We start from the raw sequence: 22,849 nt of genomic DNA, 5'->3' as shown, positions 1-22,849 counted from the left end.
CTCACAGCATGGATGGATGTGCGCCTGTGTGGGTGTTGGCGGCGGCTCACCAGGTACTCGCCGATGTCCGCCTGCCTCCCTTGCAGCCGGAACCGTGCTGGGCCCGTAGGGACACACCACAGAAGCAAAAGCAGGCAGCCCTCCTGGCTTTAGGAAGTGGGTCAAGGGCTTTCAATAGCAACCCTAGGACACACAGCCCAAGCCAGGACCCTGTACTGCCAGCCAAGCCCAGGGCCCCAGCTCCATTTCCCCACCCCAAGACAGCTCCCGCCACAGACCACACTCAACCACCACAACTTCCTTGCAAAAACCCTCGGCTCACCGGAGGGCCAGTGGAAATTTATTTATTTTTTGTCCTTTCTGTCTTTCCCCAAGTGGCTTTTCCTTGCAAAATGCCTGACATGACACCAGAGGGGAACCTGGGAGTGGGGGGCACCCCAGGGACTTAAATACAAGCTGGAGGGCAGGGCACAGATGGGACAGGCGAGAGACAGCACAAGGGACATGGCTTCTCAGGTAGAGACCAAAGGTTTGTTTTTCTGCAGGAAGAAGCTGTGCCAGAGGGCAGGGGGCTAGGATCCTGGGGGGGGGGGGGGGGGGGGGGGAGGGGGAGGCCCTCAACCCTGGGTTTGCACCCACATTCCCCAGAGGAGAAGCAGCACCAGGGTATGAGGACCTGCCCTCATAGGTTTCCAAGAACAGAAGGGGGAGAATTAAGCCAGATGTGCTGCCTCAGGGACAGGGAGGTGCTGGCAGAGTGAGGGTTAAGGCTGGCGCCCGGCCTCTGGCACGGTGGGCCTTCCGCCTCTGCCTGCCTTGGGGACAAAGGGGCACGGTGGGCAGGCAGCACATGGGCCTGGCTCTGGCAGGGCAGGGGGTGGCAGGAGCAGGCTCCCTCTGGGCTCAAGACACAGGCCCAGCATGGCTGCCCGCCCACCTGCTCTAGATGTGCTCAGACCCCACCGCAGCTGGACGGCTCGAGCTGTGAAGTGTGGAAGGGGCGGGGAGGGGAGGCAGGGAGGAAAGGGTGGGCTGCTGGGCCCCTGTGGCCCCCATGCCCTTCCTGAGGTCCAGCCCAGGGCCCTGGATCCTGGGTCCTGGATCCCCTGGTCCCATTCCTGGCCCTGGGTGCTGACTGCTGACAGGGACTGCAGCGGCCAGGGAGGCTCTCAGCTCTTGGGGAAGGGGGGTGGGGGGTGGGGTGGGAAGGAAAAAGGGTAAGGAGAGAAACCCACTGCAGCATACATGGGGGGCAAGGGAGGGGAACAGAGGAGCCCTCATCCCAAAGAAAGGTGTGTGGTGGGGTACCTTTTAAAGTTACCTAGAGGCAGCAGCAGAGCAAGCCCACATCCCCACCCCAGCCAAAGGTCCTGGGTGTCCTCCCTTGGGGACCTTGACAAAACCGGGGCTCAGGGCAGCAGGCAGATGGGCCAGAGGGAGATGGGGAGCCCAGGACACCCCAAAGCCACAGACTCAAATGCCCCAGGACAGGGAGGCACCTCCTGTCCCCTCCAGGGGCATCATCTGGAGAAGGTGCCCCCTCCTGTCCCACCCCATGTGCCCCTCCTAGCAACAGCCACCACCAGCCGGCTTCACGGGGGTGCTGTCAATCTTGAGGTTGGGCCGCTCACCCCCTGAGGCTGCCCCAGGCCCCATCCGCTTTTTGATCTCAGCAGCCATGGTCATGAATGCCTGCTCGACATTGGTAGCGTTCTTGGCACTCGTCTCCAGGAAGGGGATGCCCAGAGAGTCTGCAAACTCCTGACAAGGGGAGGAGAGAGAAGAGGAGGGGAAGGAGGGGTGAGAGGCAGCAGACACCAGCCCATCCTGGGCAGCCTGACCCAGGCCCCGCTCACCTTGGCTGTGGTGTTATCCACCACTTTCTTGGTGGTGAGGTCGCTCTTGTTGCCCACCAGGAGCTTATTGACGTTCTCACTGGCATAGCGGTCAATTTCCTGTAGCCACTGCTTCACATTGGCGTAGGATTCCTAGAGGAGCCAGAATCAGAAGTTATTTTGCTCTCAACTCCCATCCCTACCCAAAGCCAGGAGAACCAGGGCTGTTAAAGGGGGCTTCCCTGGGCTCCTGAGAGAGGCAGGAGCCCTGAGAGCTCAGGGAACCAGACAGAAGAAGCTTTCTCCTCCAGGTTTAGGGGTCCTCTCTGATGCCCTCTGTCTGAGACCCCCAAAGCCAAGCCTGGCACCAGCTATCTGCTAACAGCCCCAGTACATAAAACAGCCCAGGCCTAAGGGCCAGCCAGCTCTGCTTCATGCTGTTGGTCTCTCCCTGAGACACAGAAAAGGTTGAAAACACGCAGGGAGCAAATAACAAAAGAGAGACCAGAGAGGAGACGGAAATGGAGGGGAACAGGTTAGCAAAGTTCCCATGGTGGCCTTAAAATCCCTGTAAGGTCTGAAGTCTTACAGCCCAACGGTAGGTGGAGGGTCCTCGCAGAGGAGACCCTGGCCTATTGAGAGAGACACATAACCGGGAACAAGGCCAGACATGCATTCTGCTTCTGGCACCAATAGCCTCCTCACTCAGACCAGCCCTCCCAACAGCTGGCCACTCCCTTCCCCCTACCCCTGGCTCATAGACAAAGACAGATCTTTCAGGAACATGCGTGAGCTAGAGCCACTTTCCCCTCTTAGGAATCAGAACGTGGGGGGCTATCCCACCGGATTCGAACTTACACCTCCTGCATGTCCTAGGCTGGGGCCCTGTGGACAAGGATGGGACACATACCTAGGTCCTACCCTAAGGCACTCAGGAGACAGTGGAGGACTAGAGCAGGACACACACGATGGCAAGACAGGGTGAGGAGCGCTGTAGGGATGGAAGGCAGGAGCCGCTGCAGCCCTAGGACTGCTTCTGCCCAGAGACTGCAGCTGACCTACGTCCGAAGGTACAAACTGGCCTTGTGTGGAAGCAAGTGGAGGAATGGGAAAGGTGCGAGGGGAGGAGATGACACACACCAGGTCAAGGAATGGGGTAGGGGGGTGAGGGGGCGCAGTGCCTTTGGAGAGCAGGGGGAAGCTGAAGGTTGCTGGCTACAGGCCCTGGGCACAGAAGGAAGGGGAAAGGAGGCAGGCCAGAAGATGGAAGGTCTTAGCTTGGCTGAATCTAGACAACCAGGAGCCCACGAGAGTTTTCTCAGGAAGGGAGCAGCAGAAGCACACCTGTGTTCTGGGAAGACAGTCCAGGTAGGAGTGGAGAGGCCAGTGCAGCCTGGTGAGAAGACGGAGACCAACTGGGAGGTGGCTGCAATATTCTAGGGAAGAAATGTGCGCCCTGAGCCAAGGGGTGAGGCAAGGAAGAGTGCAGGATTCAGAGTCAAGACCATCCTGGGTTAAGTCCCCAGCTCTGCCAAACATTTACTGTGAGACCCTAGATTTGTCACCTGACCTCTCTGAGCTTCAACTTCCTCACTTCTATAAAACAGTATCTCCCGATGGGGCTGTTGTGAACATGAGATAATGAATGCAGGCCTGTCTCGTGACAAGTGCTTAATTAGCAGGAGCTGCTATTATCCTCATCACTGCTTTTATTACAAGGGAATGGACCTGAGAAAGAAGACAGAGAAAAGAACTGGGGGAGGGAAGAGTCTTCTGGTCAGACCAACAGGAACTCTGTTACAAAGATGGGGTTGTGGGAGATAGCATGGGGAGAGACAGTGAGGGCAGTGCTGGATACACTGAGTTCTGAAGATGATCTGGAGCTGAGAGGTTGGCTAGGGGAAGGGAAGGGCTGGCTTGGAAGCCAAGAACCCTGGTTCAAACACTGGCTTTGCCCTTTCTGGCTATGAGACCGTGGGCAAGTTACCTAACACCTCCCTAAGCGTATCTCAGCCAGAAAACAGGGACCCCAGCACTCAGTTCACTGGACAAAGTGCCAGCAAGGTAGAACACAGAAGACAGGACTCACAGCGATAGCTGTTTGCACAGGACTCACAGAACATAAGACAGGAACCAAACCACAAAGCGGCCAGACCCATGCGGGGAGAGTCAAGAAACACGAGATGAGGATGGGGGCAGGAGGTGGTAGGACGGAGCAAACCTGTAGAAATTCACTCAAAAGAGAATCCAATGCAGCAAAAGGTAGGAGAGCTGGAGATAGTAAACTTTCCAAGGAGAGGGAAGAGAACGAAGGTAAAAGCCATGAAAGGTCAATCAGGGCGAGAACTGAAATGAGGTCATGGGACTTGGCGGCTAGAGGTCCTTGGCGACCTCTGTCCGAGTAGAGCACAGTTCACCCACAGCCTGTTGTCCAAAAGACATCGTGAGTTCCCAGCGAGCCCAAGGGCCCAGCTGCCCTTCAGAGCGGGAACTCCTCCAGGCCCAGGGCTGATAGAAGCATCTCCACGTGCCCAGGACCAGGCCCCCCACTAAGCAACAAGGTTTAGTCGAAAGAACAAAGGCGGCAGAATCAGGTCTTCTGTCTGTCACTTAATGAACTGCGTGGCCCCAGGCAAGTCTCCTCACCATTCTGACCCGTTTCCTCATCTGTAAAGTGGGAACCTAATGCAGACCTCTTTAGAGTGTCATGAGGCTGTGGCAGGTTCTCTAAAAACTATAAGGTATGGTGGGACTGTTTCAGGTTCTAATGCCACCACTGCTGCCAGTGACACATGACTAATGCTGCCACAGCAGACACTGGGCTTCTACCTTGGCTCACAACGCGCCCCGAGTGCAGGGCTCCCCCACCTCCTTGTCTAAAGCCCTCCAATCGCCTCTCCACAGGATCTTCACACAGGAAGCCATGGGCCCAGCAAGGCAGCTAATCAGCTGACTAAACCCCTACAAAACACAGGTGCCCCGATTCTAGAATAAGGTGGCAAGTTTGGCCAAGAGTTGTGAGGCCTGGTTCTGCAACACCCTGCAGCAGGGCCTCGGGAGGATGCACTTCTGCGGCTGCTTCCCTCCTTGTGAAATGAGTCCGAGTACAGTCTCCTTTCCAGGCAGCATCCAGAAGAGAGGATGGGAAGAGTAAAAAGAAACAAGAACCAAAGACCTGGGGCACCTGACTGGTTCAGTCAGAACATGCGACTGTTGATCTCGGGGTTGTGAATTTGACCCTCAAATTGGGTATGGAGATTACTTAAAAAAATAAGATCTTGGGGGAAAAAAAAGAAAAAAAAAAAAAAAAAAAGAACAAAGATCCAAAACTGAGGAGGCAAAGCCGGGAATGTGGCCCCAGGAGTACCTACCTGGTCGGTGACATCGTACACCACAATGATGCCGTGAGCCCCCCGGTAGTAGCTGGAAGTGATGGTCCGGAACCGCTCCTGACCAGCTGTGTCCCACTGTAAGAAAGTAGGAGAGAAGGGAAGGACAGGTCAGCTCTGGGCTACGTGCCGAGAACCCCGTCCCAAGGCGGCTGCCCCTGCACCAGGGACTGGGAAGAGCAACACTCACGATCTGAAGTTTGATGGTTTTGCCATCCAGCTCAATGGTTCGGATCTTGAAGTCCACCCCGATAGTGCTGATGTAGCTCTCTGTGTATGTGTCATCCTGGAAAAGCGGGGACCAGTGAAATGGCCTGGGTGAACAGGGCCAGGGCCCATCTGGAAAACCTCCCTCCAGGTCTCTGCCCCCAGCTGAGCTTGTAACTGCCAAGCCCCCACTCTCAGCACCCCAACCTGCCAGCCCTGTGTCTTTCACCCTTGGGGTCTAAGGTCTTGCAACTACTGGGCTCTGGGCTGTCCCCTCTCCCTCCTGCCACTGGCCAGGACCCCAGATGGACGGTATGGGAGGCTTCTTACTCACAGCAAACCGCAGAAGCAGGCATGACTTGCCCACGCCCGAATCACCAATCAGAAGCAGCTTAAACAGGTAGTCACTGGCAAGAAAGGATGGGAAGACGTGAAGGAAGGCAAAGAGCCCACCCGCCCCGCCATCCTGCAATCACAACTACGACACTCTCCCGTGCCGTGAGGCTTGCCTTGGTTTAGAGTATTAAGGTGCTCACAAGATCCTCCCACAAGTCCTGGGCAGGGGAGGGCGGACCACCGCCCATATTACAGCTGGCCCAAAGGACTGTCCAAATTCCCACCTTACAGGGAAGGAAACTGAGGCACGGAGAGAAACATGACTTGCCAAGGATCACAGTCATTAGGGGAAAAAGCTGGACATCCTATCCTGACTCCTGACAGACTCCATGGTCTCGCGGCCAGTAGGGACCATCTAGGGAATCCCCCACACTTCCCTGGGGCCCACCTGGCTTGGCAGGGGAGGCCCCAGAAGTGGAAGCTAGGGCCCAGCCTAGAACCTAAGTGAACCTCTATGTAAGGAGCCTGGTAAGAAGAGGTGGTCAACAAGTAGCAACGAGAGCAGTTAAAACGCGCTGAGTTCCTAAGTGTGCCTGGCCCTGGGCGAAACACTTCAGACACATCATCTCGTTTAAGCCTCACAACAGCCCTGTGAAGCGGACGGTGTTATTCCCAACCAATGAGGAAACCAGAGGTCAGAAGAGGGAAGTGTGACTTGCCCTAAGTTACACAGCTGTTAACTCTAAGACTGGAAACCAGGTTCAGACTCCAAAGTCTCTGAGAGCCTGCTGGTTCCCTTCTGTGTCCCTGATAAGCCAGCTCAGAGCTTCACCCTTCCCCCAGGAAATCTGAGGCCTGGATCTGGAGGAGAAAAAGGAAGTGGCGGAAGAGGAAGAAGGTAACTGACACTTGGGGAAATCTGTCAATGAGAAGTCCGGGACAGAGATGTGGGCCACCTACCCGCAGGGGGAGTGACCAAGAAGTGAGGAGAGTCTGAGGTACAGAGAATCCCACTGGAAGGGAGAAACAAATGCCACATTCATCTAAACTTCACCGGCAGCGTGACGGGGAAGGGAAGGGGTGTGACGATGGCGCTGGGGGCCTGCGCCAAGGTGAGGAGAGGGCGGGAAGGGACTGGCCTCCAGGAGCGGCAGGACAGCTAGACCCAGGCAAGGGGCAAAGCGGCGGTCCCGGAGGGGAGGACCCACGGGAGAGCGACCCAGCGCGGTGCCTCGAGGCTTCCCGCGCCTGACCAGCCCCTGAAACAGGATTCCGGGAGAACGGGAAGAACAGAAAGGCTGACTGTCTGACCTAAAGGGCGCCCGAGTCTGGACCCGCTCCAAAACGCCGGGACAGTCGTCAGCACCCAGACCGCCACTCTCTCAAGCAGCAGGTGGGGAAACTGAGGCCGGGAGAGACCGAGGCTGCAGGGTCACCTGACCGATAAGGCCTGGTAGGGGCCGGTGCTTCGGACTCCAAGTAGTGCCCCTCGGGGTCGCAGTGTCTGGGCGCCGAGTGCAAGAACTCGGGGTGCCGAGCCGGGGTCCGGGGGCCCCCGGGGGGAGGGGCAGGACCCGGATGTGGGGGGGGGGGGGGGTCAGCGGAAGAGGGACCCGGATGTGGGGGCGCCGCGCAGTCCTGACCCAGGCCGGACAACCCCGGTAAGCGTACAGCCCCGTACTCGGGATCGAGGCTGCGCCGGACGGCGCGGGCGGGGCTCACTCACTATTCGGGGTTCATGGCGGCGGCGGTGGCCCGCTCGGTCGCTCCCAGTCAGCTCTGCTCCGCCTCCCGTTCCAAGATGGTGGCCGCTCCGCCCCACAGGCCCCGCCCGCGACGCGCAGGCGCAAACATTCCCGACTTGGGTCTTGCTGCGTTGCTTCTCGGAACTTGTAGTCTCCTTGCTTTTCCCAACTCACCCCCGCTGCGCAGGCGTAAACCCGAGGTTGTGTCTCCTAGCTCACGCCCCATCATCGCCGCGCGATGCCTTCTGGGGCTTGTAGTTCGTTCCCCGTAGCCGTAACTGGGCTTGATGAAAGCGCCCAGGAGCCTGACTGTGTCCCCACCAGGAAAGCTCAATTTAGGGCTGGGGTTGACACGTTTCGTGTCTGCCTGGCAGAGGTGGTCATCCCTACCCTCTCAGCTCCCGGAGCTGTTAGCATTAGAAGTTCATTTATTTGGGGTTCTTGGTGTGCTGGTAACTGTTAATTCAGATGCAGCCCCGGGAGGGTGTCGTCACCCACATTTTATAGATGGAAAAGTCGACTCTCGGTAATTCGCTCAAGGTGAAACAGCCTTGTAAGGGGAAGAGTTCAAAGACCGCTGTCCCTAGAACCTCAGAGATGAAGGTTGTTAGAAAAAACCCTGAACTTGCGAGGCCCCCTAACAAATCCGGGATAGGAGCAAAATATCTGGGCTTCGGCTGCACGGGACCGGACGTGAGAGACACACACAAACGCTCGCTCGCTCGCAGCCTCTCCCGCCCTCACCCCCAATCTAGAGACGCTAGGAGACCTCGGCCTCCGCTCCAAAACAAGCCCGGCTCAGATTCAAACGGTCTTTATTTCTACAGCAACATTTGAAAATAGAAAGCGACCGCCTCACCCCCAACAGGGACAGCCCCTCCTGCCACAGGGGGTCATCACTGCCCCTCGCGAGAAGCTGCAGGCGTGGGATGAGGCGTGGCAGGATGGCTCGACGGGCGGTGCCCGGGGCGGGGTCAGGCCGTGCCTGGGCGGGGCCGGGCGGGAGGGGCAGTGCATAGGCCGGGATGCTGGGCAGGGCCCGGCGGTGAAAGGACGGGCAAGGGGAGGGCTCTCCGTCCTGGGGCACGGGGCGATGGTGGGGCTCAACGCGCCCCTCAGAGGCGAGGAGGAGCGCGAGAAGGCCCAGGGAACCCTTTGGGGAGGCGCTGCCCCCCAAGATGTAGAGCTTGGAAGATACCACCGCGCGGAATGGGGGTGATTAAGGCCTGGGCGGTACCACTAGAGGAGGACAGGGTGAGGGGAGAACCGGGGAGTACCGTGGACAGAGGGGAGGGGCGCGGCCAATAACTTATTTCTCTATATACAGAAGCAACGGCCGGGGGCGGGGGGCAGGGGGGAGGGCAGGAGTGCTGAAGGGACGGCAGGTGCTCAGTGTTCTTGTCTCCGGGGCCTGGGGAGGGCGGGCCGCCGTGTCTCTACCTTGGAGACCCTGGCCAGCCCCTCACGCTGGCCCTGAACCTAAAGAGGGGGCCCCGCTGGATGGAATAAATAAGGGGTAGAGCTGGAGCAGGCAGGCCCTGCCTCCAGGGCTTAGGGCTGAGATGACGAGGGAGGAGGTTACCCTGAGATTGAACAGAAAAGACAGGGGTCCTTGGGAAAGACACGTGGGGCAAGCAGCAGGCCCATGCGAAGGGCTGGGGATGGGGACAGTGCCGGGTGGAGGCTCTGGCAACTGGCTGCCCCTTCAGGATTAGCCCACGAGGGAGCTTCGTCGGGAGAGGTCCATGGAGCTGGAGCTGAGGGTGCGGCTGTCAGAGAAACCTGTGCCTCCAGGCTGTGGGCAGAAGGGGCAGGTGGCTCAGCTTCCTGCTGCTGCCAGTCTGTACTTCCCCGGCAGAAGGGGCCTGATCAGCCATAGGCCCTGAGCTGGGCCCCCGACCATGTCGTGGTGCTCTGAACTCCTGCCCACCTCAGCGGTTACTGTGTTGGCCCTGGCCACGTGCACATCCATCCCAGGCAGGAGCAGGGTTTCCCTCATTTGTCTTCCCTGTGTCCAGCCCAAAGCTGGGCCTGGCACAGAGCTGGAAATGTTGCTAGGTAAGTACACGTGATTGGCAAGCTTGGCCAGTACACAGGACATGCAGCCTTTGGGCCCTGGGGCCTGGGCTTCAGCTACCCAGTGCCCAAACACCCACCCAGCCATACCTGGACAGGCTCTTCCACACTCTTGTTGAGGAAGTTGAGAGAACTAGCCCGCTTCATCCTGAGGGGAAAGGAATGCCTGGATTTGCCCAGGGTGAATGGGGTGGGCTGGGGGAGGGGGAGATGTGAGAAGGGGTCAGGTTGGGGCTGGAAAGGGAGGCTCACGGGAAGGGAGCAGATCTGGTGGGTGGCGGAGCTTGAGAGAGACAAGGGAGTTCACGTGGATCAGAAGCTCTTCTGGGGTTGGTGGGTTATTGGGTGGGTTCGTGAGAGGCTCACTCTGGGTGGGCAGCGGGGGGAGTGGGGGCGATCAGGGGCAGAGGCTCACCTGGGATTAGGAGGCTCCTGCGGGCCACCACCCTGCAGCTTCTTCACCAGCATCTCACTGCTCCGCCTCAGGGCATCTCGGAGCTTCCCAAAGGAGCCACTGCGCCGCAAGGAGCCACTGCCATCCTGTGGGGCAGACGTTTGTCTCTATGCCACACTGACTACACTACACAGCCTCCTGGCCCACCCAAGACCCTAGACTCACCCCGCTCCATTCGGCTGCAGGCCCTGCCTCCTCGAGTTCAGACTCAGGCCGAGCCCCAGCACCCCCGGTCACGTCCCGGCTGCCACGGCGGTCTCCCCGTCCACCACTGCTATCTTTCAGCAGTTCCACCACCCTGGTCTGGCTTGCAGGGTCCAGGCCCTGAGGGAGAGGCAGGGCACATCGGATGGAGCCGTGAATCCTGACTGGAACACACAGGGCCACACAGGTCCCTGCCCACCCCCCTCGGGCCTGTGGCCTCACCTGCTTGCGGCTTCGGCTGGCGCAGTCCTCCAGTGTGTGTGCAGCTTCTAGCTTGCCCTGGCGCCGGTAGAGGGCCCCCAAGCTGCGCAGGGTAGTGTTGACTGTGGGGCTGTGGATGGGAGAGCGGGATAGTCTCAAACTCCATGTTCCCCAGGAACCAGGCCCATCCAGCCCACATTGGGCCCTGACGAGCCATCCAGCCAACCAGGATCTCTCCCCTCCTGTGTCAAGCCCTGTGCTTGTGCTAGACTCTCCTGGTTCGGAATCACCCCAACCCCAGCCCTACGTGGGATGCTGCCACCAGGACTAAAAGCTGGGAGACCCAAGAGCAAGATAATCGGTCATCCCAACGCAGCAAGCCTTTTTGGGACAGGTGGCCTGTGACCCAGGTCTTGAAAGCCAAGGTGACAAAGAAGAGGTGTGTGTTCTGGGGGTGAGCAGGATGGAGTCCAGAGCCTGGACTTGGCCCCCGCTCAGGATGCTGTTTCCCTGCCAGCTGCTCTATTGCCAGCCCTGCCCCACTGTCCTCACCTGTCTACTTTACAGGCCTTGTACCAGCTGCCATATTCCCCATAGGGGGTGCTGTCCCGGCGCTTGTCCTAGGGGGAAGGAATGGTCAGCAGAGGTGGCAGAAGTCCCTCCCCTCTACACATCCCTAGCCTCACCCTCCCTCCCCAGGCCACCCCAGCCCTGCCCATAGAGCTACCTTGCTCTCTTCCCGTTCTTCTGCGTGCATCCAGATGGGCTTGTTGTCCCCTGGGGGGAGAAAGGGGGCTGTCACCAGCCTCCCATATAGGCTTCTCCTGGTTGAAACATAGGACTGGGGTCTGGGGAGGAGGTCAGGGGTACCCAGGAAGGATCAGGGTTGGGCTTTGTTGAATGAATGAATGTATGTATGAATGAATGAATGAATGAATGAATGAATGAATGGGTGAACAAAGAAACAGACTCAGAACATTACTGACCCTCTTCTGGAGCAAAGAGATGACAGGGCATAGGCCTATGCTTGTGGGGCTTGCGACTGAGGGTTGGGGGCAGCGGATCCTTAAACACCTCAAGCCCACAGCCCGAGACATGTGCTAGGCCTAAATGATAGGCCAGGCTGAGGGATCACACGGCAGGAAATGACCAACCATGGGGGGCCAGAAGGTGGCTTCCCCGGGGGGGGGGGGGGGGGGGGAGACATTTGGAGTGGGGCCTCATGAGGGGCAGGAATTGCCCAGCAGGGGAGGTAAAAAGACTTTGGGCCCAGGGCACAGCGTATGCAAAAGCTGCGTGTAGTACCAGCACGACCCAGGAGGCCGTGTGCGTTGGGTGTGTGTGTTCACACGTGCACACAAATGGCTGGGGACCAGCCAGACCCCACGAGGGCCTGTCCAGCTGAGGTATTTACCCTGGATGCTGATGGCTGAGGGGGGCCTGTGCTGCGTGAGTGGGGGGTGGGGCACAGGGTGGTCACAGACTCACCATTGACAGAGCCGAACTCCTTCTCATGAGCCCGGGTGAGGATCTCCTTGTACAGGGTCTCTGCGTCCTGGTACTTGCCCTGTTTCAGGTAGCAGGAGGCCTGGAGGGAAGCAGCCAGAGGGTGAACAGAATGCAGGGAGTCGAGCCTTTTCCTTCCTTCCTCCCACCCCATTCGTGGCCCAGGGTACCAGGTTATTCTTGGTTTTGGCCACGTTGGGGTCATCAGGCCCGAGGCGTGTGGCATAGATCTCCAGCGCCCGCCGGTAGTAGTATTCCACCTCTTCAGCTTTGCCCTGGTTCTGGCACAGCAGGGCCAGGTTGCTCAGCTGCTTGGCCACATCTGGATGAAACTTGCCCAGGACCTGCGATGGGAGTGGGAGCCAGTGGCTGGACTCAAGGCTGGCCCGGGCCCCCACGTGCCAGCCCTGAGCTGCCCAGCCCTGCCTGCTCTCACCTTCTCCCGGATTTCTAATGCCCGTTTGCACAGTGGCTCGGCCTCTTTGTACTTGCCCCGCTTGCCATACAGAACTGCTAGGTTGTTTAACGTTGCGGCCACCTGGTGGGTGGGAGAGTGGAGGTCAATGACCCAGGGCGCTGCCTGGGGCAGGGGCAGCTCCCCCACCCCCGCCCTCACTCACAGCCGGGTGGTCCTTGCCCAGTGTCTTTTCACGGATGGCCAGGGCATCGTTGAGCAGGTGGGCAGCCTCTTTGTACTTGTTCTGGTCCCTGGGTGCAGGTAGAAGCATGGTAAGTAAGGGTTGTCCTCCAGCCCAAGGCCCTCCCCCTAGTGGTGTCAGATCTCCACGGTCACTCCTCTTGTATTTACTGGTGAGTGGGCATGATTATGACCCAGAGCTTCAGGAGACCCGTTCAGCCAGCAGATTGGGGCGGGGGACTTTGGACAGTTCACTCACAATTCACCAGGGCATAGAGTGCCAGGGTATGAGCCAGATTCCCCTAGATCTGCCACCCCACCCCCACCCCACTGCCTCATGCCCAGGGCACCTTGTTGTCTATTCCTCAGGGCCTTTGCTCATACTCCTCTTTCTGCCAGGGGAAACGTTTCCAACACACTCATGTTCTGGGTAACTCATCTTTCACCAAAGATCCTACTTAAGCCTTAATGCCTGGAGAAGCAGTGCTGACTCCCTGGTATCCTTAGGGTCTTCATGTGCTGCCCTGGTCCCTACTTATGCCCAACTCTTTTTCCTCCAATGGACTAAGCCTTATTCACATCTGTAGCCCAGGTTCACAGGGGCCTAGGCATCCTGTGGACTCCGCACCCTCTGGACACATGCTCCTTCTCTCTGCCCAACTGCCCAGTGGAGCTGAGTCCTGACCGTCACCAGGGCCTAAGGGTTTGTGACCAGGGCTGGAGCTTTCAGAAAGTGTGCAGGCACTCCCATGGATGACTGTGGCCAGAGGAGCCCTCACCGATAGACCAAAGCCAGGATGTTCAGCATGGTGGCAACATCAGGGTGGTCGTGGCCCGATGTCTTCTCCAGGTCCTCGAGCGCCTGCTTGCAGAGTGGCACGGCCACCTCGTAGCGGCCCTGTGAGGCGTACTGAATCACCAGGTTGTGCAGGGTGCGGAGCCGTGCTGGGATTTCATAGCCCCCGTGCTGGGCAGCCACATCCCCTCCTCCAGGGCTGGGGGCTGCAAGGCCAAGGGCAGATAAGATGTACCAACTGGGTTGAGCTGGCACACACCAGCCATGTCTTTGACCTACCTGACATGTGGCCCTGGGGAAGTCACTTACTATTCTGCCTTAGTTTCCCCATCTGTAGAGTGGGTAGAATCCGGGCCGCAATGCCTCAAGCTATGTGTTCTAGAGCAAGCCATCTAACCTCCAAGCCTCGGCCTCCCATCCACAGAAGGGACACTTGACGCTGTAAGCGCTGGCCCAGGGCTCAGTACTGTGCACACATCCTCCGTTAACCCTCAGAGGAGGCTTAGAGAGGGAAAGAAACCAGTGGTCCCAGAACAACTGGTGGCAGAGCAGGACTTAAACCTAGGCTAGGCAGCTCTAAAGCTCTGAACTATGATAACTGCTCCTCAAGGCTTAGGGGGAGAAAAGCACTTTTAAACTCTAACATGCTGGGGGGCTCAGTGTGTTGAGTGTCCGACTCTTGATTTCAGCTCAGGTTATGACCTTATGGTTCGTGAGTTTGAGCTGACAGCTCAGAGCCTGGAGTCTGCTTCGGATTCCGCGTCTCCCCTTCTCTCTGCCCCTCCCCCGCTCATGCTCTGTTTCTCTCAAAAAAAAAAAAAAAATTAAAAACTCTAACATGCTGGGATGTGATGATCAGAAATGAGGTGGGAAAGAACACAGTTGCCTTTTGGTCCCTGTTTCTGGTGACCTCTGGGTCCCAAGGACAAGGAGTTTACACAGCTCTCCCTCCCCCTGCCCCCAGAACAAGCTGTCCCTCTGCACCTGGGCTCTGCTCCTCCTCGTTGGGGAACAGGTCATCCAGAGAGTCTTTGGGGACGTCCCCCTTCTCCTCCTGGGGAGGAGGACAGAACGAGTGTCAGGGAAGGTGGGGCGCGGTAGCCCAAGTGTCAGTGGCTGGGTCAGAGCCAGCCACGCTGCCCCTCCCCCTCCCAGGCCCCCCTGCCCGATGGCTGTAGGGGCTCACACTGGGGGATGTGTCCTCATCCAGCTTGCGGATCTGGCTCATGAACAGCAAATGCTGCTTCTCCTCCTCCAGCTGGGCCACAGCCTGCTCGCTGCGCTGCAGCTTCTGCTGTGTTCCCGCCAGCTCCTCACGCAGCCACTGGTTCTCCTGCACCAGGCGCCGCACCTGAGCCCGCAGCTTCTGCTTTTCTGACTCCACGGCCCCCAGGTGGCTCGACAGCGCCAGGATCACCTGTGCCGGCCAGCCAGGATGAGGGTTAGAGCCTTGTGCACCCCCAGCCTGGGCCTCCCGCGGTACTGGGGCCTGGCCCTGCCTATGAGGAGCTACAGGGCTGATCATCAAGGGAGTGTTCCCGCAAGGCCCCAAACGGACCCTCGTCCAAGACCTAAACCCAGGAGATTTGGAGACCCTCAGTTCCTTCCTTCTGGGGTGTGGAGCCCTGGGCTCCCAGGCCGGCTCTGCTGGACTCTGAGATAGTCCATCCACTTTCCTGGGCCTCCGGCTAGTCCTCTGCATTAAAAATCCAGTTCCCGAGGTGCCTGGGTGGCTCAGTTAAGCGTCCAACTTCGGTTTAGGTCATGAGCTTGAGGCTCGGGGGTCCGAACCCCACGTCGGGCTCTGTACTGATGGTGTGGAGCCTGCTTGGGATCCTTGCTCTCTCCTCTCTCTCTCTCTGCCCCTCCCCCACTCGTGCTTTCTCTCTCTGTCAAAATAAGTAAATAAACTGAAAAAACAAAACAAAACAAAAAACCAGTTCCCATCTCACTGGGTTTATCATGAAGACGGCTTGTTGGGGTGTTGCGTTTTCTCTGAATTAGCCTTTCTCTTCCTTTGTCTCTCCTGGGGCTTGGACTCAAGCCCTGTGGCCACAGCCGCTATAGCACCGCCCCCTGCTCCAGGGCTAGCACTTTCCTAAGAACTCTGATAAATGGCTGAAGGGCCACTGAAAGGCCCCATCCTGACTTCTGCCAAGGTAAGCCCTTGCCCTTTTGCAGTTCCCAGAGAGGAGAGGTGTCCATGTCCCAAGCCTTCAGATGGTCTGGGAACCACAGGGGAAGGGGACCCAGAGGCCTCAGCTTCTGTCCTTACCCCTCTCTCCAACCTCTAGGACTCTTTTCCTGAGCATTTAGGCTCTTCCTGCCTGGGAGCCTTGCATACGATCTACTCTTTCTCCATCCTTCACAGCCAGGGTCGTTTCTGCAGCCCCAGGAAAGGAAGGCACTTTCCTCTCCCTCCGTGCCACCCTCTTACCCATCTGTGTGGGTGCCTGTGCACACCAGGAGGGGGAACCCTGTGTGTTTATCTCTGTACCTGGCAGCCACCTGGCCAAGGAGGGAATGACCAGCAGGCTGTCCTGCCAGAGGACCAAGCTGTCTGGCACCCTGCACTTTCTATTCATTAGCAAAATGCGTAAGTGACAGGCGTGTTCGCAACCACTAGCTTTTTGAAAAATTCCCTTCGCAGCCTGGAAGTATATATATACAGCAGGTGGCATGATCCTTAAAGACAAGGAAACCGAGATGTTACCACCTGCCCAGGATTCATAGAGCCAGGCGGTGTCTCAGCCAAGATTTGAAGGGGCCAAGACTCTTTCCCCCAGAGAAAGCGTGTACCCCTTGTGTACCCCAGTGCCTCGTGAATATCTCCATCTGCACCTCGTCCTGGCAGCCCCAACTTAAGAGGACCAAAACTGAACCCCTGATCACCTAGGCTCTCTCATCACCTTCACTTGCTCAAACCACAAATCTGGGAGTTATTCTGCCCTCCTTCCTCTCCCTTACTTCATCCCCAGGTCCTGCTGGACCCACCTCCAGAACATCTAGAACTGGTCCTCTCGCTTCCCTCGTGGCCACCCCTTAGTCCAAGCTACTGTTTCTCATTTGAATTCCAGCAGTGCCTTCCTAACTACCTGCTACCTGCCTCCACCCTTGACTCACCAAGGTTCATTCTCCACACCTCAGCCAAAGGGAATTTTTACTCCTTTTTTTATTTTTTAAAGATTTTTTAAAAAGTAACCTCTATACCCAACGTGGGACTTGAACCCACAACCCTGAGATCAAGTCGCATGCTCTAATGACCGAGCCAGCCAGGTGCCCCGAAGGGACCTTTCAAAATCTAAGTCAGACTGTGTCTCTTGACTCCTAAAACCCTCCAAAGGCTTCCTGCTTTCCTGAGAATACAACCCAAACTAATAAGGTGCAGCATGATCTGGTCCCTGCCTTCTCCACAGGCCTCTTCTGTCCCTCTCCTTCCCCATGAAGATCTAGTTAGACAAGTCTTCTCTCAATTCTCCCACTACAAGAGCTTTCCTACCTCAGGACCTTTGCACATGCAACCTCTCACCTTCCTCCCTTTTCTGGAGGCTGGTTCATTCCTTCCTCCAGGTCGTGGTTTAAATGTCACTTCCTCAGAAGTCTTGCCTGACCAATAAATTACACCTCTTCCTATAAGCTATCCAAGACCTTGTTGTTTTCTTTGGAGAACTTATCACAATATGTAACAAATGTATATGTGTTTCTGACTCTCTCCCCAGTGGACCCGTCTGTCTTGTTGGGGCTGTCTGTCTGGCACATAACAGATTGCCTGGCACATAGTAGGCACTTGGTAACTTACCTGTGAAGGAACAAATAAGAGAATGAATGGGGGCGGGGGCGTTTCTTAAGGATTTCCTTTTTGTTTTCTTACGTCATTCAGTCTCTGCTACCCATCAGAGAAGCCAGGAACAGGGTTCTGTGTCGGGGCTAAAGGATGATCAGACTCTCCTGAGGCAAGGCACAGCTGGGGTCTCCAAAGCCCATTTGTTTGTTCAACAGATATTACTGGAATCTTACCATGGGGCTCCAGAGGCCACGTGGTTCCCTGCCCAGATTCTGTTCCTACACTGCCAGGTTTCCTCTGTCAGGCTCCATCCCTCCCTTGACCTCCCACCTCAGCACCCCAGACCAGCCTACCTGGGCCTCCCCCAGACCCAGCTCGATGGCTTCTAGGGAGCGACGCAGGAGAACACAGCGCTCCTGTGAGCCGGGCTCTGCCTCGCCAGCTTCATGTGCTACCAAAGGAGCGAGAAGGGCACGATGCTCCCCGCGCAGGGTCTCCAGGCCTTGGATGACGGCCTTGGTGCCCAGCACGATCTCATCCTGGCTCAGCTTCTCCTCCCGCGGAAGCACCATCGTAGCCATGGCTGTGCCGCCTGTGAAGGCGAGGAGGCGGGCAGGCGGGTGCCGGGCCTGGGGCCACACCGCCGTCCACCCCGGATTAGGTAAACACCTTCAGTCCCCGACGCCCGGGTCCCCAGGGTGCCCGGGTCCCCCAGCCGACAGCCCGCACCGTGCCCGCGCTCGGCCTACAGGGGGCGCGCCCAGGTCGTCTCGGCCCGGGAGACGCAATGCGGTGAGGCCGGACCCGGATTCGGTCCAGACCACGGGCTCAGGCCGGTTTAGGCGGCCCAGACTCGGGACTGCCCCAGCGACTCCCTTAGCCAGGACAGGGAGCACCGGAGGACGGTCCTACGGGGATCGTGCAGGCTCACTCCCGTATGGGAGACCCCCGTCCCTCCAGGAGATCCAGTCCCAACCGCCCGGGCGGCCCCTTCCCCAACAGGCAGGCCGATCATGGGGGGTGGGGTGGGGGACCCTCCCCCTAAAGGAGCTGGAGATCTCGGCTGCTACGTCGTCTCCCCACCCGGGGCCGCGCCCACAATGACCCTTCCCCATAGGTCTGCGCAACGCCCCGAGGACCCCTCCTCCTGGAAAGGTCGAACTCCCGCCCCCGGCCACGCAGGACCGCGCCCCCTCCCAGCAGACCGGCCCTGTTCTCCCACAGGCCGCACCCACGACGCCCCCACCCCTAGGCCAACCCAGAGGCCCCTCTCCCGGCCGGATCGGCCCGCGCAGACCTGCGCCTCCCGCTCCCGCCGGGCTCCGGCTCAGGTTCCGGCTCCCGCCCCGCTTCACCCGGACCGGCAGCCGTGAGCCGGTCCCGCCGCCTCCATCCCGCCGGCCTTCCCAGCAGTCCCTGCGCCGCCTTAAAGGTGAAGCCTCTACCTCGGCGGCGTCGGAGGGGGCGAAACACGCTCTTCTCTTCCCGCAGGCGGCCTTAAAGGAGCGTGCAAGCCGGGCCCGCTCCAGGCTAGGAGGGGGACTGGGGCGGGGCCATCCTATGTGGAGGGCGGGGCGTGGGCTCCCCCGAGGCACCTGGTTCCAGCTGCCACCACCCACAACCCCGCGGCCTTGGATTCATCGACTGTAAACCTGGCCGAGGCCGCAGGGATGTGGGGAGGCTCGGGAGATCGTGAGCCTGTAGAGCCTGAATGCAGGCAGTGCCACAGCCAGAAAGGACGTCGGGAGAAACCGAGGCGCCGGGAGGCTCAGCCTCCTCTGAGTCCAGAGACCCAGAGACCCAGAGACTTTTGACATGTATTGACATTTATTGACGGTTACTGGGGCAGTTGCCACTTTCTGAGCGCTTACTGTGTGTCGGGCGCTTTGATGCTTTAAATGCGTTTACTTATTTACTGCTCACAAAGACCCAATGAAGCGAGCACTGCTTTTATCTGCATCTCACGGGTATGACCCCAGGCTCATTTGTCTCTAGAGACTGGTGATGCCCCTCACCCAACTCTTTCAGAACTATGTCCCTCTGGGATTCGCCGTGTCTTGGGGCTGCTTTCTGGGGGAAAGGCTTCCGACACTAAGGGAGAAAAGGATAGCAAAGAGCAGCTGGGCATCTGCTGAAACAGAGACTCATGCCCCTGTGGTTGAACGCAAGTGCTGTTCGTCAACCGGATGCCCAAGACAAGGTGATGTCATTCAGGGCTCAGATTAAATGCCACCTCCTCAGAGAGCCTTCTTTGATTCCCAACCCCCCATAGAGTCCCTTCCATAGAGCCCCCTCCAGTCCATCTCTCTATAACATTCATCCCTTCTAATTTATTTCTTGTTGATTTTCTGTCTCCTCCCCAGAATACGGGCCAAGACCTGTCTGTCTTGTTCACTCCCACAGTAGCCCCTGACCAGCCACATAGCTGCACTCAGTAAATGTTGGTTTCTTAAAAAGGGTGGAAGGGTGCACCTATTGGCCTTGCCAAACCCCTTCCAGGCCCAGGTTTTGATCAGATGCTCTGCAGCCCTGGATTGGAAGCTACTCTGGCACTGCCCCAACTGCTTCTAGGTCAGCGTCACTGGTGAGTGACAGACAGCAGGATAACCACCTGAGGGACAAAATCTGCACAACAAGGCCTGGCACTGGTACCCGAGGAACTTGGGTGTTCCTTGAGTCAGGGTGGGCTCAGACTCAGAGTCCACCAGGTTCAGTGTCCTGGTGGATGCAAGAATCCCTTTGGCACCATCTGATGGAGAGATGGTCCTACACCTCTAGGTCAAGTATGTCCCAGGACAAGGAGCTCACTACATTCTGCTGTGAGACTGCTCTAAAGGCTAAGAAGTTTTTCCTTAGCCCCAAAAGTACCTTCCTGCAGTGTTCATGGACACCAAACTGAAGCTGTCTTCAGGAAGGACAGCTTTTCTCTTTTGCCGATGGAGATACTTGGAGATGACAATGGTGCCCCACCCAATCTTTGCCTTGCCTCGACTGACAAACACGATCTCTTTCCCCACCCTTGCCCCAGGTTCCTGACCCTTCTCCATCCTAATTTCTCTTTTCAGGGTGTGTTTTAGGTGTCAGTCCATACACTGCTCAGAATGTGGTGCTCAGTCCAGAGCTCAGGGAGCCAGACAGGGAGTGAACTTCACAGATCATAGAGGGATGGTCCCCCCGCTTAATGAGAGTGCCACCTGTCCACTGTGAAGTCGCAAGTCAGGCTAATTTTGACAGCCACCACACTGTATCTGCTTGGGGTCAGCTGGCCAGCTAAACCTAGATTGTGTACATCCTGGTTATATCCAGCCAGGTTATCCCAGATCCTGTGCCTCTGCCAATTATTTTTTCTCCCTGTGATTTTTCAAGGTAGCTAATATAGTCCTATGATGCAACATTCAAAAGGCACATACAAGAACTGTACTTCTTTCTCTCTGACCACTGTCCTCGGCCCTTCAGCTCTCCTCCCCAGGATCTCCTACTGTGACCAGTGTCTGGTGCTCATCCTTTAGGCTGTTTGCATTAGTGCAGAGCTGGTTTATCCTGTCGGTTTCATCTGGTCAGTGTTCTTCCAGGGCCCTGCAGGTAGGAGTCTTTTGTGTTTGGGATCTGTCTTCCTTAGTCCTTACTTCAGCCTTTTCTCCGGAGGAGTGCTGGCTAGGGTGTGATAATCCAACCTCCCATGCAGGGAGACTCCATCAGATCATGACTGCATTCCCAACTTGCCAGCGAGTTCCTGGGGAGGAAATGGAATCTGGAGCTCAGGGCCCCTTTGTCATTTTTACTGAGTCTCAGTTTCTGAATCTCTTGTGCAGGGACTTTATTAGAAGGCTCTTTTTTTTTTTTTTAATAAAAGTTTTTGAGTTTATTTTGAGAGAGAGAGAGAGAGAGAGAGAGAGAGAGAGAGAGAGAGAGAGAGAAAGTGAGGGAGGGACAAAGAGTAAGGGAGAGACAGAATCCCAAGCTGGCTCTGCACTGTCAGCATTAGAGCCCAACGTGGGGCTCAAACTCCCGAACCCATGAGATCATGACCAGAGCTGAGATCAAGAGTCAGATGCTTAACCGAGCCACCCAGGCGCCCCTAGAGGGCTCTTCTAGAGATTGGGATTCATTGGTGCAAGGGTGGGTCCTGGGCATCTCTTATTATTTCAAAACTTCAGTGGCGCCTGTGCTGTGTGCCCTGGGTTGAAAGCTTCTGCTGAGATGTTTTTACAGGTAAGGAGACTATGGCCCAGAGAGGTGAAGGCAGCTGCACGTGCAGAGAGCCTGCTGTTCTTGGGGAGCTCAGGCTCCCAGGGACCACCATGTCTTTCTCTCATCTACAGTCTGGTTATTTTGTCCCCATGTATAAGGCAGACTGACCACATGGGGCAGAGGTCAAGAGAACTGAGGTCAGATGGCTGGTTCACACCCATGCAAAAGCACAGTTGTACACGCCCTCAACATGGCCTCAGGCAGGTCCATCCAGAGGCACCGAACAGACACCTGTCTGCCACATGCACACCTCCACGTGCGTGTGTTGATAGGCCCACGTAGGTGCATACCATACATAACCAAGCACAAACACACATCCACAACCTCTGCTTTCTTCTCTTGTGCTTTCTCTCCGTCTAATAAAGGAGCACATTCCTCTTACCATCTTTTTCCAGTCGCCCTTTATGACTTCTCCTGGATCCTTGCTCTGGCTTTCCTGCTCCCTGCAGTCTTTGGTGCTTTCTTTGTGATTCTCTTTGGGCATCTGGCCCTGCTCCTCCCTGTGTACTGAGTGGAGGAAGGCAGGGTCTGCCCTACTGGGTTCTCAGGGCCTTATCTTGCTTTCAGTGCTTAATCTTGAATGTGTCCAACCTTTTTAGCCACTTGGCTTTTTATCTTGTCCCTGAGGATTCTACTGTGCATCTCCGAGGGGGAAGAGACTGTTACTTATCCTGCTCTGTTCTGCATTACCCCCACAGCTGCTGGTCTCATGCCAGGCTGCTGATGGGTGCTCTGTTGATGGAGAAAAAGGGAGGAGTCTGTCCCAGTGGTGATTCAGCTCCTTATGCCATTTTCTGCAGAGCTTATCAGCTTGCCCCCGCCTGTCCCATGCCTGGGCAAGTTGTTCTTGCTACTTTTAATGTTTTCTCTCTTGAAATCACTCCCACTGTTCTGCCCCTTCCCCTTGGATCCTCAGAAGCACGCATCCCATTGAAATCTGTGTTCTTATTCTTTTTTCTTTGGCTAGTTTCACTACTTTTCTTTGAAGTGTTTGGGGGGTACTTTTTTTTTTTTTAAGTATAATTTATTGTCAAGTTAGCTAACATACGGTGTATACAGTGTGCTCTTGGCTTCGGGAGTAGATTCCCATGATGCATCGCTTACATATAACAACCAGTGCTCATCCCAACAAGAGCCCTCCTCAATCCATACTACTCATTTGCCCCCCTCCCCTGCCCCCTCAGTTTGTTCTCATCAACCCTCAGTTTGTTCTCTGTATTTAAGAGTCTCCTAGGGTCTGTCCCCCTCTCTGTTTGAAACTGTTTTTCTCCCCTTCCCTTCTGGGGGGCACTTTTTCCAAGCATACATCTACGCTGAAATGTCAGCAGGTTCACCCTTAAGTGCTCAAGACTGGAGGCTTCTTAAAGGTCATGCCTCCTTCACATGACGAGCGGCTCACCTCTTCCTGAGGGGCCTGTTCCACCGTGA

At 57.0% G+C, this 22,849-nt stretch overlaps 2 protein-coding genes across 3 annotated transcripts; both read right to left on the bottom strand.

The window, feature by feature from the left end:
* Positions 1 to 297: 297 nt before the first annotated feature.
* On the bottom strand, positions 298 to 7,650 carry RAB1B (RAB1B, member RAS oncogene family). The gene is made up of 6 exons (XM_058689727.1): positions 7,494 to 7,650; positions 5,766 to 5,838; positions 5,415 to 5,510; positions 5,207 to 5,302; positions 1,857 to 1,988; positions 298 to 1,761 (listed from the first exon to the last, which is right to left on the bottom strand). Exons 1-6 carry the CDS (start codon positions 7,505 to 7,507, stop codon positions 1,567 to 1,569), a joined length of 606 nt encoding a protein of 201 aa, XP_058545710.1. The 5' UTR covers positions 7,508 to 7,650; the 3' UTR covers positions 298 to 1,566.
* A 660-nt stretch (positions 7,651 to 8,310) lies between these two features.
* Positions 8,311 to 18,598, bottom strand: KLC2 (kinesin light chain 2). Of its 2 annotated transcripts, none has more exons than XM_058689724.1 (16): positions 18,468 to 18,598; positions 17,524 to 17,799; positions 14,573 to 14,803; positions 14,371 to 14,440; positions 13,370 to 13,592; positions 12,574 to 12,661; positions 12,390 to 12,491; positions 12,124 to 12,297; positions 11,936 to 12,035; positions 11,175 to 11,224; positions 11,000 to 11,067; positions 10,469 to 10,577; positions 10,208 to 10,366; positions 10,004 to 10,128; positions 9,679 to 9,736; positions 8,311 to 9,307 (listed from the first exon to the last, which is right to left on the bottom strand). In XM_058689724.1, exons 2-16 carry the CDS (start codon positions 17,749 to 17,751, stop codon positions 9,224 to 9,226), a joined length of 1,869 nt encoding a protein of 622 aa, XP_058545707.1. In that variant the 5' UTR covers positions 17,752 to 17,799; positions 18,468 to 18,598; the 3' UTR covers positions 8,311 to 9,223. The 2 variants fall into 2 exon arrangements, with proteins under 2 accessions (XP_058545707.1, XP_058545708.1); XM_058689725.1 differs by having other exon boundaries at positions 17,524 to 17,762; positions 18,468 to 18,594.
* Between the last annotated feature and the right edge of the window lie 4,251 nt (positions 18,599 to 22,849).

This window comes from Neofelis nebulosa, chromosome 10 (genome assembly GCF_028018385.1).
Source record: "Neofelis nebulosa isolate mNeoNeb1 chromosome 10, mNeoNeb1.pri, whole genome shotgun sequence".
Taxonomy (NCBI): domain Eukaryota; kingdom Metazoa; phylum Chordata; class Mammalia; order Carnivora; family Felidae; genus Neofelis; species Neofelis nebulosa.
Note: the sequence above shows the minus strand (reverse complement) of the source record. Positions and strands in the feature narration are given on the sequence as shown.